The 17,672-nt window shown below is 40.6% G+C and overlaps 1 protein-coding gene across 1 annotated transcript in view; it reads left to right on the top strand.

Moving 5' to 3' along the window:
• The window catches only part of LOC110525462 (tumor protein p53-inducible protein 11), a 29,288-nt gene extending 22,452 nt beyond the window's left edge, over positions 1-6,836 (top strand). The window contains exons 3-4 of the mRNA XM_021605592.2: positions 4,992-5,093; positions 5,489-6,836. Coding sequence (XP_021461267.2) covers positions 4,992-5,093; positions 5,489-5,625 — 239 coding nt within the window. The 3' untranslated portion in view covers positions 5,626-6,836. The remainder of the gene's footprint in view (positions 1-4,991; positions 5,094-5,488) is intronic.
• Positions 6,837-17,672: the final 10,836 nt, after the last annotated feature.

Here is a 17,672-nt window from a genome sequence, read left to right as displayed (position 1 = left end):
TTTAATAGAATGTCACTGTGACAACTGTTAGCCAGTTAGCTCCACCAAACAGATTGGTGGAGCTAAAGCTTAAGAGGCTGTGAACGATGTTGAATGGGTGTAGACAAAGAAGAGCTCTCCAGTAGGTACCAAATCATTCAAAGGCCATTTTCTCAAAAGTGAGGTTACAAGATCATCAACTTTCAAAGCAGAAATACTTTCCCATTGTTCCGCAAATACAGTGTATGATATACCATTTTGTAGCCCCGTGTCTCTGCTTTTATCTAATGTAAAAAAACAGTTTCAAATTTTGCTATATGAGACCAAATCAAGGCGGTTGGTCACATATTATATCTATCTCTGATAAGCTACCCAGGAAAGGGATGAAAATAGCCCATATTAATATAAGTAGCCCAAGGTTCATGAAATCAATAACTTGCTAACATCAGATAATGTTCATATATTAGCCTGAGACTCACTTAGATAATTGATTTGATGATACAGTGGTCGCAATAATGATATTACATCTATAGAAAAGACAGGAATGCTTATGGGGGAGGTGTTGCTGTATATATTCAGAGCCATATCCCTGTAATGCATAGAGAATATCTTATATCAAGTGTTACTGAAGTGGTGTGGTTGCAGGTTCACTTGGCACATCTAAAGCCTTTTCTTTTGCTATAGGCCGCCAAGTGCTATTGACTGGTTTTCATCAAGCTGTCCCCTCAAGAGGAAGCGTTTCACTGTAACCAGTGCCTGTAATCTGGTTCAGGTTATAAATCAATATACCAGGTGTTTATAAATATTACAGGAACAAGATCATCCACATTTATTGATCACATTTTTAATTATACTATAGAACTTTGCTCTAAAGCTGTATCCGTACCCATTGGATGCAGTGATCACAATATAATGCCTACATCCAGGAAAGCCAAAGCTCTGAAAGCTGGGCCTCAAATAGTGTATAAGAGATCATCAACAGATTTGGCATCTTATGTGGATGATGTTAAAAATATGTATTGGTCTGATGTGGTTAATAAAGAGCATCCAGATGCTGCACTTGATTAATTTATGAAATTGTTTCTTCCAATTACTGATAAACATGCGCCTGTTAAGAAACTGACTGTTAGAATTGTTAAGGCTCCATTGATTGATGAGGAATTGAAAAAACTGTATTGCTGAAAGAGACAGGGCAAAATTAGTGGCTAATATGTCTACCTGCACGTCTGACTTACTGCAAATTCCCGAAATTGTGACTAAACTCAACAAAGAGAAGAAGAAGCGGTATTATGAAGCCAAGGTTAATGATATAAAGTATGATGGCATGAAATTATGGGCAGAAAGAGGAATTCAACTCCATCTTTCATTGAATCATTTGATGTTTCCAATTATTTCAATTATTATTTCATTGGCAAAGTAGGCAAACGTAGGCAGGAAATGCCAACAGCAAACAGTGAGCCATCGTAATCAAGCAAAAGCAAAAGAAGTTAGAATTTTGTAAAGTTAGTGTGGGAGAGGTGGAATAATTATTGTTATCGATCAATAATGACAAACCTCCTGGCATTGACAACACAGATGTCATATCTTTAATCTGAGCCTAGAGGAATGTCTTTGTCCTCAGGCCTGGAGGGAAGCCAGGGTCATTCCGCTACCCACGAGTGGCAAAGCGTCCTTTACTGGTTCTAACAGCAGACCTATATGCTTACTGCCAGCTCTTAGCAAACGGATGGAATTTTTTTTTTTACCAAATACAATGATATTTCTTTGTAAACAAATGAACAACAGACTTTCAGCAAGCTTATAGATAAGGGCACTCAACATTACTGCACTGACACAAATGTCTGAAGATTGGTTGAAGGAAATTGATAATAAGAAGATTGTGGGAGCTATGCTGTTAGATTTTTTTCAGCCTAGCTTGGAATCCCCCTTTCCTTCCTTCCTTCTTCGTTGCCATCGGTTATCTTGGTCAGCAGAAACAGGTAATCCCACTGTGCGGGGTACAAAGGAGTGAATGTAGTATTCCAGACCTGGGAAGCTGAGAGATTCTTCTGTATACAGTATACACAGCCATGCAATATCCATAGACAAACATTGGCAGTAGAATGGCCTTACTGATGACCTCAGTGATTTTCAAAGAGCCACCGTCATAGGATGCCACCTTTCCAACAAGTCAGTTTGTCAAATTTCTGCCCAGCTAGAGCTGCCTCAGTCAACTCTAAGTTCTGTTATTGTGAAGTGGAAATATCTAGGAGCAACAACAGCTCAGCCGCGAAGTTGTGGGTCAACCAAGCTCACAGAACGGGACCACTGAGTACAGAAGTTTGTAAATCGTCTGTCCTCGGTTGCAACACTTACTACCTCTGGAAGAAACCGCAGCACAAGAACTGTTAGTCGGGAGCTCTCAGCCTCCCAGATCTGGAATACTAGAGAATTCTGTGCTTCCAACTTTGTGGCAACAGTTTGGGGAAGGCCCTTTGCTGTTTCAGCATGACAATGCCCCCGTGTGCAAGTTGAGGTCCATACAGAAATTGTTTGTCGAAATTGGTGTGGAAGAACCTTACTTGCCTGAACAGAGCCCTGACCTCAACCCCATTGAACACCTTTGGGATGAATTGGAACGCCGACTGTCAGCCAGGCCTAATCGCCCAACATCAGTGCCCGACCTCACTAATGCTCTTGTGGCTGAATGGAAGCAAGTCCCCGCAGCAATCTTCCAACATCTATTGGAAAGCCTTCCCAGAATGGTGGAGGTTGTTATAGCAGCGGGGGCGGCAACTCCATATTAATTCCCGTGATTTGTTAATGCCCGTGATGTTCGACGAGCAGGTGTCCACATACTTTTGGTTATGTAGTGTGTGTAGCTTCCGATTCATGATCCAGAAGTGTTTGTCGTTCATAGGAAGTTATTAATATTATTTCACAAACATTCTGAGTAAACAAAGTCATTAATGCAAAAATAGCTATAAAAAAAGCAAAGTCGAGCAGGAACCGACAAGACGCTCGCCCTCCTCAGAACCGCCATGTTGGAGATAAGGTCATAAATAGTGCATAAACGCCTCGTCCCGCTGCGGCGTCCATTATTTCCAAGGTAATGTATCCAAGGTAACGGAGGCGTTTATCCGGCTTATACCACAGAAAACAATATGAAAGTACACATTTACTTGTAGAAATCAACATTTTTATTTATATAAACTAATTCATATACTTTTTCATCTTTTGGTTGCTAGAGATGCAACCCAGTCATTAATTTGATTAGTCTTTATGTTCTGTTCTTATCCCTCGCTTGCTAGCTAGCCAGCTAGCTATGGCTAACACAGTCACTACCTCTGCAGTCAGAATAACAGCAAAGTAGCGGTTTTCTATTGACATTTATTAGGATACATCCATAACAATGAGCTGATAATGCCATATTTTGTCTGGCATAGCTACAAAAGTTTGCCTTCTCGTCAGAACACTCGACACTGTTCATTACAAGGGATCACATTGCATATCAAACACTAGGCTAGAAGCTACCTAAATAGTTTGTTGCTAACAAAACTGCCAATATGACAAGCAAATAAAAAAAATATCAGTTGCTGAAAACAGCTAATCAAACTAGAAACGTGGGAGTATTTAACAGCATAGTGCCACTTGCGTCATGATTGCAACAATAGGGACCAGAGAAATTGATGTTCTTCATTCCCCTCTTTAGGTCATCTAATGCTTCAAAACAATATGTTTCTGAAAAAAAAGAATAACTATGCTAGCAAGCTAGCTACGTTTTTTCCTCGTTGGACCTGCGTTTACAATGTACCCAATTTCGGTTGTTGTTTTTTTTGGTTGTTGGTTTAGCTTTCTGTAACTTCAGCAAGTGCAGTCTGCATGTGTCGGTGCTTATTGCGTCATGATTGCAAGGGGTCCCGATATCTTTTCCAACTGTCCTGATAGAAAATATATAACTGTCCCGTTATCTCAATTTTTGTGAATTTCAGTGGCATTGTGGCTCTTCATTGTGAAGAGGATAAGGTGATGAGCAGATGGAAAAAGGGATGGTGAGGGCATGAAGAGGGAGAGATTGAGGAGGATAGGGTGATTTGTAAATCACCAGGGAGTGGGGGGAGGAGAAGAAGGAGAAAAAATTAAGAGCGAGAGAAAAGGAAGAGGGAAATGGAGAAGAACGGAATAGATTAAGCAGGAGGTTAGGGTGATTTTACACACCACAGAAGAGAGAGAGGGAAAGAGTGAAAGGAGGGGAGGAGAGGGAGATGGAACAGATGGATCATGGCATGCAGGAAGGATATACATACATACTAGCTCCATCACTCCACGGTCACACCATCCTCATCCCTCCATCCCTCCCACAGTCACCCCTCAGCTCAGCACCCCACCTTCTCCCACTTTCCCCCTTCCCATGTGGATGTGTGGGTGGATGAAAGGGCTGGGATATACTGCTAGCTTCCTCATCACAACCACCCTCCTCCTCGCCATCGCTCATCTCAATGTCCACCTCCACTCACCCTCCCTCGTCCTAGCATGTGTGTGGGCAGACGAGAGTAATTAGAGATGGAAAATCAACCTGGAAATATGTCCAAGACTTTGTCTGTACACATCCTTATTTGTCTGTACTTGCATGCTTGATTCTGAGCCAGTAGGCCTAATAATAACATTGGCATAAGTTTTACTGCGTTTCAGGAAGACCTCATTATCTACATTTTGGGTGATCTTTAAAAAAAAAATTGAGCCCAAAATTAGGTATTTATTATACTGTAGATAGCTTGCCAAGGGTTTTTGGAGTGTGCAATTTTCTCATTCACTGAACACTGCAGCTTATACAGCTGTATTTAGATTTTGAATAGGAATGCCTACATACCATTGGCCCCTCTCCCATGGCCTCTCTAACCCCTAACCTCTGACTTGTGATTCATGGCATTTCCTCCCTCAGGTCTATCCCTCATCTTGTGGAATGGGGTGTACACATGAGATCATCATTCAATATGTTAACTCTAACCCTGAGCTCTAACTGACCCCTTCAGGTCTGTCCCTCATCATGTGGAATGGTGTCTATACACAAGAGAAGATCATCATCCAGTGGACTCTGCTCAGTGAAGCATGCTACTTTGCCATCCAGTTTTTAGGTGAGTGCTTAAGATTATAAAACCTTTCCTATTTCTACCAATTCATATATTTGACTTTATGGCCGAATACTCTTTCCAATGCTGATAAAAAATAGTTTGATAGATGAAAACAATGCATGAAAACCTATCTAGACTTTTTGTTGATATCAAGGACCTTGCTCCTGCTGTGCAATGCACTATCTTCAGACTGTGTATGAGTTAACACTGTCCTCTAGTGGTCGAGACACAGTAGCACAGTTTGGAGTCTCATTGAGCTGCACATGTTGAAGAGTCTCTCTTCAGTTTCATTAAATGTGAAAGGGGTATTTCCTGCTGACTGAGTGTCATACATTATCAATCAATCAATATGTTTTTTATTCTTAGTTATTACTGTTGTCTCAATTCTGTAATTTCAGTGACGTCAGTCACTCTAGTGGAGATGGGCTCGTTGCCCAACGCTGCAATCTTCCTCCTCCTCAGCCGAGTAATCTTCCTCCTGGTCACTCTGCTCTACTACTACTACCTGGGCAGAGGACGACCCAAGAAGATCTGATGGCGAGGGGAACTTTGCTTCCAGATGTGGGCTCAGAGGGAGGTGGGGTGTATTGAGGGAGGCAGGTAGCCTAGTGTTTAGAGCATTGGGTCAGTAAATGTTGCTAGATCGAATCCCCGAGCTGACAAGGTAAAAATCTGTCGTTCTGCCCCTGAACAAGGCAGTTAACCCACTGTTCCTAGGCCATCATTATAAATAAGAAATTGTTCTTAACTGACTTGCCTTTAAAATTAAGGTTACATTTTTAAAAATGTAATGAGTTAAAAGTGTAGAAATGTAATGTGCAGTGGTGGAAAAAGTACCACATTTACATACTTGAGTAAAAGTAAAGACACAATAGAAAATGCCTCAAGTGAAAGTCACACAGTAAAATAATACTTGAGTAAGGCTAAAAGTAGCTGGTTTTAAATGTACTTAAGTACAGTGGTGGAACAAGTACTCAATTGAGTAAAAGTAAATTCTAAATATCAAATTACTTATAATAAGCAAACCAGATGGCACAATGTTCTTGTTTTTTTTTGTAATTTACGAAAGGACGGGCAGACTCCAACACTCAGGTCGTGTCTACACTTGACACTTACATGCGACTTGTGCTATCAGAATAAGAAGATCGCATGGAAAAGACTGGTCTGATTGTGTTCATTCTGGCTGAATGCGTTGCGTGTGGATTTCTCCTCAGTCTGGACACAATCAGGCTACTGAAGGCGCATATAGTGGGTGACGTGATCAGCACTCCTCACACAAGTCTCCAGAAAACGTGTGTTTTGGGACAGAGACACCGTTTCATTATAACGTTGGAGGAAATACGTTCCTAGCGGGTGAGGATAGTGTTTGCTGGCCTCATAAATGCTAGCCAGCTAGCTAATATTTAGAAAAACTGTTTTTTCTTGGCTAGAGTTATGCTAACCCATTTGCAATCCCTTTAGAGTAGCTTGCTGGCTAGTTACAGAGGTTAGCTACCGTAGTTAGCTATTGCCATCAGTTGTGGTGTTATTGTCGTATTTGGCCTATTCCACCGTTTGTAGAATGCATACTGGCATGTGCATGTAGTGCGGGGAAAGGGAATCCGGAGACACTGTGGACACAGTCGACACATATACATTGCATTCGGAAAGTATTCAGACACCTTGACTTTTTTCAAATTTTGTTACGTTACAGCCTTATTCTAAAATGGATTAAAAAAAATTATAATCCTAATCAATCTACATACAAAACCCCAAACACATTTTAGAAATATTTGCATATGCATTGATTTTTTTTCCATATTACATTTAGATAAGTATTCAGACCCTTTAGTACTTTGTTGAAACACCTTTGGCAGCAATTATAGCCTTGAGTCTTCTTGGGTATGACGCTACAAGCTTGGCAAACCTGTATTTTGGGAGTTTCTCCCATTATTCTCTGCAGATCCTCTCAAGCTTTGTCAGGTTGGATGGGGAGCGTCGCTGCACAGCTATTTTCAGGTCATTCCAGAGATATTTGATCAAGTTCTAGTCTGGGCTCTGGCTGAGCCACTCAAGGACATTCAGAGACTTGTCCCGAAGCCACTCCTGCATTGTCTTGGCTATGTGCTTAGGGTTGTTGTCCTGTTAGGTGAGCCTTCGACCCCAGTCTGAGGACCTGAGCACTCTGGAGCAGGTATTCATCAAGGATCTCTCTATACTTTGCTCCGTTCATCTTTCTCTTGATCCTGACTTGTCTCCCAGTCCCTGCCGCTGAAAAACATCCCCACAGCATGATGCTGCCACCATGCTTCACCGTAGGGATGGTGCAAGGTTTCATCCAGATGTGACGCTTGGTATTCAGGCCAAGGAGTTCAGTCTTGGTTTCATCAGACCAGATAATCTTGTTTCTCATGTTCTGAGAGAGTCTTTAGGTGCCTTTTGGCAAACTCCAAACAGGCTGGCATGTGCCTTTTACTGGGTAGTGGCTTCCATCTAGCCACTACCATAAACGCCTGATTGGTGGAGTGCTGCAGGGATGGTTGTCCTTCCGGAAGGTTCTCCCATCTCTACAGAGGAACTCTAGACCTCTGTCAGAGTCACCATCACCTCCCTGACCAAGGCCCTTCTCCCCCAATTGCTCAGTTTGGCTGGGCGGCCAACTCTCGGGAGAGTCTTGGTGGTTCCAAACTTATTCCATTTAAGAATGATGGAAGCCACTGTGTTCTTGGGGACCTTTAACTCTGCAGAACTTTTTTAGTACCCTTCCCCAGATCTGTGCCTCAACACAATCCTGTCTCGGAGCTCTACAGACAATTCCTTCTACGTAATGGCTTGGTTTTTGCTCTGGCATGCACTGTCAACTGTGTGACCTCATATAGACAGGTGTGTGCCTTTCCAAATCCTGTCCAATCAATATAATTTACCACAGGTGGACTCCAATCAAGTTGTAGAAACATCTTAAGGATGATCAATGGAAACAGGATGTACCTGAGCTCAATTTAGAGGCTCATAGCAAAGTGTCTGAATACTTATTTAAATAAGAATTTTGTAAAAACTTGTTCTTGCTTTGTCATTATGGGTTATTGTGTGTAGATTGATGAGGGGAAAAAAATGTAATCCCTTTTATAATAAGGCTGTAACGTAACAAAATCTGGAAAAGGGGGAGGGGTCTGAATACTTTCCGAATACACTGTAAGTGTAGACACGTGACGCGTTCGGAATTCCATGATCAGAATCATAAAGCTGCATGAAGTTGTCAAGTCTAGACACGGCCTCAGACATCATTTACAAACACAGTGTTTAGTGAGTCCGTCAGCAGATCAGAGGCAGTATGGATGACAACGTGTTATATTGATAGGTGTGTGAATTGGAACACATTGCTGTCCTGCCTGAGCTTTTGAAATTTGGGTAAAATGTAAAACAAATTCAGGAATGTAGTGGAGTAAAAGTTGTAAAAATATAAATAGATACCCTCAAAAATTACTTAAGTAGTACTGTAAAGTATTTTTACACCACTGGTAATGTGTACGGCTGACATGCTTTACGTAAGTCATGACAGACACTAATGCCTGGTCTACACAATATATTTCTATCTGAAAGTACTGTGACGTTATGTCCTCCTGAACAGGGATGTGGCAGGGGCTTGATGCGTGTATGGGTTATTATATGCATCCAGCCCCTTGCTATACTAGACCCCAGATTTGATTATTACCACAGCAGTCAACACATGGTGGTCTGGTGGTGTCATAATCTGTTCTGTATATGGAAATGAGAAAGGGTCTGATTGTGAAAATGTCATGCTCCCCCAAATACTGTACACTACTTGTGTGTGGAACAAGATTCAGAGTAAAAAAGGTTGTCGTTGTAAAGAAGGGGGCAGAAATTTGCAGTAAGGTTGTTCTGGTACTGTACCTCCCAGCCTACCAGTCATGTGACTTAGTGGGTGTGTCACAAATAATACCCTATGTCCTATATAGTGTACTACTTTTGACAAGAGAGCTATAGGCCCTCATCAAAAGTAATGCACTATAGGAAATAGGGTGCCACTTGTAATAGGCCTGAGATGTACAGAGTAAATTGAAACATTAGGCTGTGTTTTTATGTCCAGTAATTTTGCTTTGTTTTTAAATTGCAGTATTGAGCGTGCTCTGATCTGTGGGTAGAGTTACATTTTGAACATGCTGTGACTTCAAGGACCAAGAGGTTTTTTTACTTGTGTTTACATTTGTTTTTCTCCATTTTTATGGTGTTGGTGAAGTTTTTACTTCTCCTGTGCATGAAGTGAATTCTGTATACATTTTCTCTCTCTCTCTTATCACTTTCTATCAGTCCTCCAAATTAAACACAGAATGTCACGACACTCTGTTTTAAGGGTGTGGAGTGTAATAGCATTATAGCCATAGAAATACAGGCACTAGAATGGACATTCCCTTTCAAGTCAGTTATTCTATTTCAATGATCAGTCCTGCTGCCTTGTATCTAAACTTAGAGTTGATATGAAATGCTGACTCCCAAAAGTTGAGGCAAATTCCAGCTGACAGACTGGTGACATAAAGTGTGGATCAGTGTCTGTATTATTGTCTGTTCTCAATGCTTCCTGGATCAGAACATTGAGGGAGGTCAGAGGTCAGCTTTTCATTCTGTCCAATGGGCATAGAGGTCACATATGATAGAGAGAACTCATCTGCTAACATGTTATTGAGAGTGAGCTTACAATATGGAGCACCTAGGGAATCAAACACTTTTTTCTGGGATAAAAACCTTTTTAATTCAATTATCTGTCAAGATTTTTGACCAAAACGAATCCACTAATGACAAGATGTTTATAGGCCTACTGTACACAAAAATACATAGTGCCGCTTCATAGCAGCTTGGACAGTGTACATTCTCACAGCCATTGGTTACTGATGATCATATCTCCTGTTGGTAACAATACAACTTTATTGGTCCAACTGTTACCTAACCAAACCATGCACAGTTTTTATGGAATGTCCATACCATCATGGTTAAAGGCAGAGTACTAATAAAGGCAGAGCTTGATCTTGAACGGTATACTTTTTTTAAAACTGTGCGCTTAATGTGACCAGCAGAGTATGTCTGTGTTATGTCAGGAACTTCTGTATCTGTAATGTAGCACACTTTAATAGATAGCTATATTAGCTATCTATTAAAGCTAGCTAATATCTGTCATTAGTCTTGCCTTAAAACTATTAAAAGTACAACCTACACACAATTCACTTGATACTTGTAAATAAAGTAGCCAAATACTGTATTGCTGCCATGTGGTGTAGTTCCTTTGAACAGAAGAGGGAACGTATAGATTCTATAGATCATTAGTTGAATGTTTTCCAAAGGTGAATTAAAGGCCCACTCTCTGATTTAAGGAGTGATCCTGGAATGGTTTTTAACTAAGCAGTGACTGGAGTCTAAGCCCTATTTAATTGTTTTTCATTTAAGTGATATGTGTCTTGTTTTGATGATATGTTAGTTGACAATTGCATGCAATATAGTCCCTTGTGTACAGGAATGTAGCATGTGTCTTTTGTAGCACACTACTGTAATAAATGCTAGTAAGTAAGTACACAGAGGTGTGATCAAGCAATAATAAATGGTGAAAAAATGGATGTGTTAACCATGAACAGAATGTTAGTATTATAGTTTTGACAAAAGAGGCGAAAAGTATATTTATATGTTTGTGCATGAGGGAGTTTCCTCACAACATAAACACATTGGTTGTGTCTGAAAACATTACTAGCTTGCTACATCTTTCCTCAATTCCTTTCAAAGTTCATTTTGACAAGGATGTCCGAGGTAGGGGCCTTGGATACTCTCCTCCAATGAGCTTTGAGAGGAGGCAAGGATGTTTTAGACACAGCCCATGTTGTCAACCGAACACCACTTGACTCTATTCTCCTACATCTCAGATCTGCATGGCTGTACGTCCTAACTAGATCTTTACATGCTCAGATTGTCTGTCTCGTTGTACTGTACGGTAAATGGAGTTGGATAGAGAACACAGATGTCTAACAGTGAGAGAGGCTAACGATGCCCATAATGATGTTAGCTAATTACCATGTTGAGTCCTGTCTGAGAAGGGTCTAGTCCTGGTCCTAGTGCAGTGGCTTTCAACCGGTGTGCTGCGGCACACTCTTGTGCCTTGAGGAGCTCTCAGGTGTGTGGCTTAACGTGTGTATATGTGTGTATATATATATATACAGTGCCTTGCGAAATTATTCGGCCCCCTTGAACTTTGCAACCTTTTGCCACATTTCAGGCTTCAAACATAAAGATATAAAACTGTATTTTTTTGTGAAGAATCAACAACAAGTGGGACACAATCATGAAGTGGAACGACATTTATTGGATATTTCAAACTTTTTTAACAAATCAAAAACTGAAAAATTGGCCGTGCAAAATTATTCAGCCCCCTTAAGTTAATACTTTGTAGCGCCACCTTTTGCTGCGATTACAGCTGAAAGTCGCTTGGGGTATGTCTCTATCAGTTTTGCACATCGAGAGACTGAATTTTTTTCCCATTCCTCCTTGCAAAACAGCTCGAGCTCAGTGAGGTTGGATGGAGAGCATTTGTGAACAGCAGTTTTCAGTTCTTTCCACAGATTCTCGATTGGATTCAGGTCTGGACTTTGACTTGGCCATTCTAACACCTGGATATGTTTATTTTTGAACCATTCCATTGTAGATTTTGCTTTATGTTTTGGATCATTGTCTTGTTGGAAGACAAATCTCCGTCCCAGTCTCAGGTCTTTTGCAGACTCCATCAGGTTTTCTTCCAGAATGGTCCTGTATTTGGCTCCATCCATCTTCCCATCAATTTTAACCATCTTCCCTGTCCCTGCTGAAGAAAAGCAGGCCCAAACCATGATGCTGCCACCACCATGTTTGACAGTGGGGATGGTGTGTTCAGCTGTGTTGCTTTTACGCCAAACATAACGTTTTTGCATTGTTGCCAAAAAGTTCAATTTTGGTTTCATCTGACCAGAGCACCTTCTTCCACATGTTTGGTGTGTCTCCCAGGTGGCTTGTAGCAAACTTTAAACAACACTTTTTATGGATATCTTTAAGAAATGTCTTTCTTCTTGCCACTCTTCCATAAAGGCCAGATTTGTGCAATATACAACTGATTGTTGTCCTATGGACAGAGTCTCCCACCTCAGCTGTAGATCTCTGCAGTTCATCCAGAGTGATCATGGGCCTCTTGGCTGCATCTCTGATCAGTCTTCTCCTTGTATGAGCTGAAAGTTTAGAGGGACGGCCAGGTCTTGGTAGATTTGCAGTGGTCTGATACTCCTTCCATTTCAATATTATCGCTTGCACAGTGCTCCTTGGGATGTTTAAAACTTGGGAAATCTTTTTGTATCCAAATCCGGCTTTAAAATTCTTCACAGCAGTATCTCGGACCTGCCTGGTGTGTTCCTTGTTCTTCATGATGCTCTCTGCGCTTTTAACGGACCTCTGAGACATTCACAGTGCAGGTACATTTATACGGAGACTTGATTACACACAGGTGGATTGTATTTATCATCATTAGTCATTTAGGTCAACATTGGATCATTCAGAGATCCTCACTGAACTTCTGGAGAGAGTTTGCTGCACTGAAAGTAAAGGGGCTGAATAATTTTGCACGCCCAATTTTTCAGTTTTTGATTTGTTAAAAAAGTTTGAAATATCCAATAGATGTTGTTCCACTTCATGATTGTGTCCCACTTGTTGTTGATTCTTCACAAAAAAATACAGTTTTATATCTTTATGTTTGAAGCCTGAAATGTGGCAAAAGGTCGCAAAGTTCAAGGGGGCCGAATACTTTCGCAAGGCACTGTATATATATATATATAAAACAACGCTGTCACGTTTTTTTGAAATATATATTTATTTATATTTCAAAAAAATGTGACAGCGTTTTTATATTTGTCATTTGTTGTTGGGGGGATACAGGTACATTATCCATTTCAATCTATAAGTTTATAAAACATGTACTCGTAGGCTGCCACTCAAAAGAAAAACAACAGTAAGAAATACAGAGTTTAATAGAGTTTAAGTAATAACAAATTCAGTATGAACAGGAAAAAAAAATCCCATCCCATTGGGGGGCTGTCACCCCCCCAGTCACTTTAAATGTATTGTTTGTATGTACTGTATGTGTTGGGCTTTATCTGAGATGATTCTTTACAGAGTCAAGTATATTTTTCCAGGGCCTCAATTGTTCCTTGACTAGCACCACTCATTCTCTGTTGATAATTCATTCTAATGTAACTGTATTCACTGGTGAATTCATCATATCTAAATGTGATGAGTTTGTGGCATATTTCAGTGATAAGATATAAAACAATAGGCTGGGTATCAGTCAAAGCAAGACCTGATGAGAAGTTTGATATGGGCCCTAGCCTTTCCCTCGCAAAGGCACTATGTACTATAGTTATTTTCCCTGGTCGACACAGACATGCTCAGGAACATGATATCACAACTTCAGCCTTCTACCTACCTTCTCGATCCTATCCCCACCACCTTCTTCAAAGCAGTTTTTAATTGCATACAGTATATACTATACAAAAGTATGTGGACACACCTTCAAATTAGTGGATTTGACTATTTGAGCCACACCAGTTGCTGACAGGTGTATAAAATCGAGCACACAGCCATGCAATCGCCATAGACAAACATTGGCAGTAGAATGGCCTTACTGAAGATCTCAGTGACTTTCAACGTGGCACTGTCATAAGTTGCCACCTTTCCAACAAGTCAGTTTGTCAATTGTCTGCCCTGGTCAACTGTAAGTGCTGTGGTGGGACCCAATGCAGATAGCCCGGTTAGCTAATGTGCCGGAGCACTGGTTGGTCGGCCCTACTGAGGTAGTATGTACATGAATGTACATGAAAGTGACTATGATAAACAGAGAGTAGCAGCAGCGTAAAAAGAGGGGTTGGGGGTGGCACACAATGCATATAGTCCGGGTAGCCACTTGATTACCTGTTCAGGAGTCTTATGGCTTGGGGGTAAAAACTGTTGAGAAGCCTTTTTCTCCTAGACTTGGCAGTCCGGTACCGCTTGCCATGCGGTAGTAGAGGGAACAGTCTATGATTGGGGTCTCTGACAATTTTTAGGGGCTTCCTCTGACACCGCCTGGTGTAGAGGTCCTGGATGGCAGGCAGATTAGCTCCAGTGATGTACTGGGTCGTAAGCACTGCCCTCTGTAGTAGAGGTCGACCGATTAATCGGAATGGCCAATTTCAATTATTATTATATATATTTTTTTTTACACCTTTATTTAACTAGGCAAGTCAGTTAAGAACACATTCTTATTTTCAATGATGGCCTAGGGGCGGTGGGTTAACGAGGGCAGCAAGAAGCCAAGGTAAGTTGCTAGCTAGCATTAAAGTTATAAAAAAACAATCAATCTTCACATAATCACCAGTTAACTACACATGGTTGATGATATTAGTAGTTTATCTAGCGTGCCCTGCGTTTCATATAATCGATGCGGTGCCTGTTAATTTCTCATCGAATCACAGCCTGCTTCGCCAAATGGGTGATGATTTAGCACCGTCGTTGCACCAAACCTAACCATAAATATCAATGCCTTTCTTTAAAATATATACACAAGTATATATTTTTAAACCTGCATATTTAGTTAATATTGCCTGCTAACATGAATTTCTTATAATTAGGGAAATTGTGTCATTTCTCTTGCGTTCCATGCAAGCAGTCATAGACTTATATGTAGCAGTTTGGGCCACCTGGCTCGTTGCAAACTGTGTGAAGTCCATTTATTCCTAACAAAGACCATAATTCATTTGCCAGAACTGTACATAATTATGACATAACATTGAAGGTTGTACAATGTAACAGCACTATTTAGACTTAGGGATGCCACCCGTTAGATAAAATATGGAACGATTCCGTATTCCACTATTTCACTTTCGTGCGTTTTGCCAGCAGCTCTTCGCAATGCTTCAAGCATTGAGCAGTTTATGACTTCAAGCCTAACTCCAGAGATTAGGCTGGTGTAACCGATGTGAAATGGCTAGCTAGTTAACGGGGTGCGCGCTAATAGTGTTTCAATCGGTGATGTCACTCACTCTGAGACTTGGAGTAGTTGTTCCCCTTGCTCTGAAAGGGCCGGCTTTTGTGGAGCGATGGGTAACGATGCTTTGAGGGTGGCTGTTGTCGATGTGTTCCTGGTTCGAGCCCAGGTAGGGGCGAGGAGAGGGACGGAAGCTATACTGTTACACTGGCAATACTAAAGTGCCTATAACAACATCCAATTGTCAAAGGTATATGAAATACAAATGGTTTAGAGAGAAATAGTCCTATAATAACCACAACCTATAACTTCTTACCTGAGAATATTGAAGACTCATGTTAAAAGGAACCACCAGCTTTCATATGTTCTCATGTTCTGAGCAATGAACTTAAATGTTAGCTTTTTTACATGACACATATTGCACTTCTACTTTCTTCTCCAACACTTTGTTTTTGCATTATTTAAACCAAATTGAACATGTTTCATTATTTATTTGAGGCTAAATTGATTTTATTGATGTATTATATTAAGTTAAAATAAGTGTTCATTCAGTATTATTGTAATTGTCATTATTACAAATAAAAAATAAATCATCCGATTAATCGGTATCGGCTTTTTTGGTCATCCAATAATCGGTATCGACGTTGAAAAATCATTATCGGTCGACCTCTACTATACACAAGTATAGACTTGTGCCTTGAGTTCAGAGGCTGAGCAATTGCCGTACCAGGCAGTGATGCTGATTACTTTCAGAATACTTTCAGAATGCACTATATAGGCCTAATAGTAAATAACAATAATACACCACTAATAGATGACCTGCAGCTCATCAGCTGTCAGCGGCTTCCTCCTCTTTAAAAATTCTTAAGGATCTGTCCCTTTGTCTTCCATTTTTGCCTAAAATGACATACCCAAATCTAACTGCCTGTAGCTCAGACCTTGAAGCAAGAATATGCATATTATTGGTACCATTTGAAAGGAAACACTTTGACGTTTGTGGAAATGTGAAAGGAATGTAGGAGAATATAACACAATAGATCTGGTAAAAGATAATACACAAAAAAAAAACGTTATTTTTAATTTTTTTTGTACCATCTTTGAAATGCAAGAGAAAGGCCATAATGTATTATTCCAGCCAAGTTGCAATTTCGATTTTGCCACTAGATGGCAGCAGTGTATGTGCAGAGTTTTAGACTGATCCAATGAACCAATGCATGTCTGATAAATTTTGTAACAAGACTTCCCAAATGTCCCTAATTTGTTTATTAATAACTTTTCATGTTCAAAATTGTGCACTCTCCTCAAACAATAGCATGGTGCTATTTCACTGTAATATCTACTGGAAATTGGACAGTGCTATTAGATTAACAAGAATTTAAGCTTTCTGCCAATATCAGATATGTCCTGGGAAATTTTTGTGTCACTTACTACCTCATGCTAATCACATTAGCCTACATTAGCTCAACCGTCCCGTGGAAGGGACACCGATGCCGATCAAACACACACACGTTTGACTCAAATCATTGGTACTTTGTGTCAACTCGGGAAACTGTGTGTGTGTGTGTGTTTTTCTAACCTCAATACAGATGTGTTTGTCGTGGTATCTCCTGTAGAACATGGACCTCATGTTGAACTCTAGGTTTCCATCCTTCTTGAACCCACCTGTTCTCAGGGTGTTGTCCTCACATCGCAGTATACAAACCTGTTGCTACACAACACAGATACATACAATACAATTAGTCTAGATTTCGATGGAAAGATGGTTTGTACTGAATAACATCAGATGTGATTAGATGATGCAGGTACAACCACTTAAGTCCATGGTAGGCAGGATAGATTTCTTAACAACTTGAAAGACATTAAACAAAGTTACATTTCAAATAAAATCTAACTTTTTTTGCCACATGCGCCGAATACAACAAGTGTAGACTTTACCGTGAAATACTTACTAACAAGCCTTTAACCAACAGTGCATTTCAAGAAGAAGAAAATATTTACCATATAGGCTCAAATAAAAGTAATAATAAAAAGTAACACAATAAGAATAACGAGGCTATATACAGGTTATATACTCGGTACTGGTACCGAGTCCGTTGGGTCGTAGGGGTACAGTCGAGTTGTCTAGTTGATGGTTTAGCTGTAGAACCTTTTGAGGATCTGGGGACCCATGCCAAATCTTTTCAGTCCCCTGAGGGGAAAAGGGGTTTGTCGTCCCCACTTCATGACTGTCTTGGTATGTTTGGACTATGATATTTCGTTGATGATGTGGACACCAAGGAGCTTAACTCTCGACCCGCTCCTCTACAGCCCCGTCGATGTTAATGGGGGCCTGTTCGGCCTGCCTTTTCCTGTAGTCCTTGATCAGCTCCTTTGTCTTGCTCACGTTGAGGGAGAGGTTGTTACTGCCAGGTCTCTGACCCCCTCCCCATAGTCTGTCACATCATTTTCGGTGATCTGTTGTGTCGTCAGCAAACTTAATGATGGTGTTGGAGTCTTGTATGGCCAAGCAGTCGTGGGTGAACATGGAATACAGGAGGGAACTAAGTACACACCCCTGAGGGGCC

This window comes from Oncorhynchus mykiss, chromosome 1 (genome assembly GCF_013265735.2).
Source record: "Oncorhynchus mykiss isolate Arlee chromosome 1, USDA_OmykA_1.1, whole genome shotgun sequence".
Taxonomy (NCBI): domain Eukaryota; kingdom Metazoa; phylum Chordata; class Actinopteri; order Salmoniformes; family Salmonidae; genus Oncorhynchus; species Oncorhynchus mykiss.
Note: the sequence above shows the minus strand (reverse complement) of the source record. Positions and strands in the feature narration are given on the sequence as shown.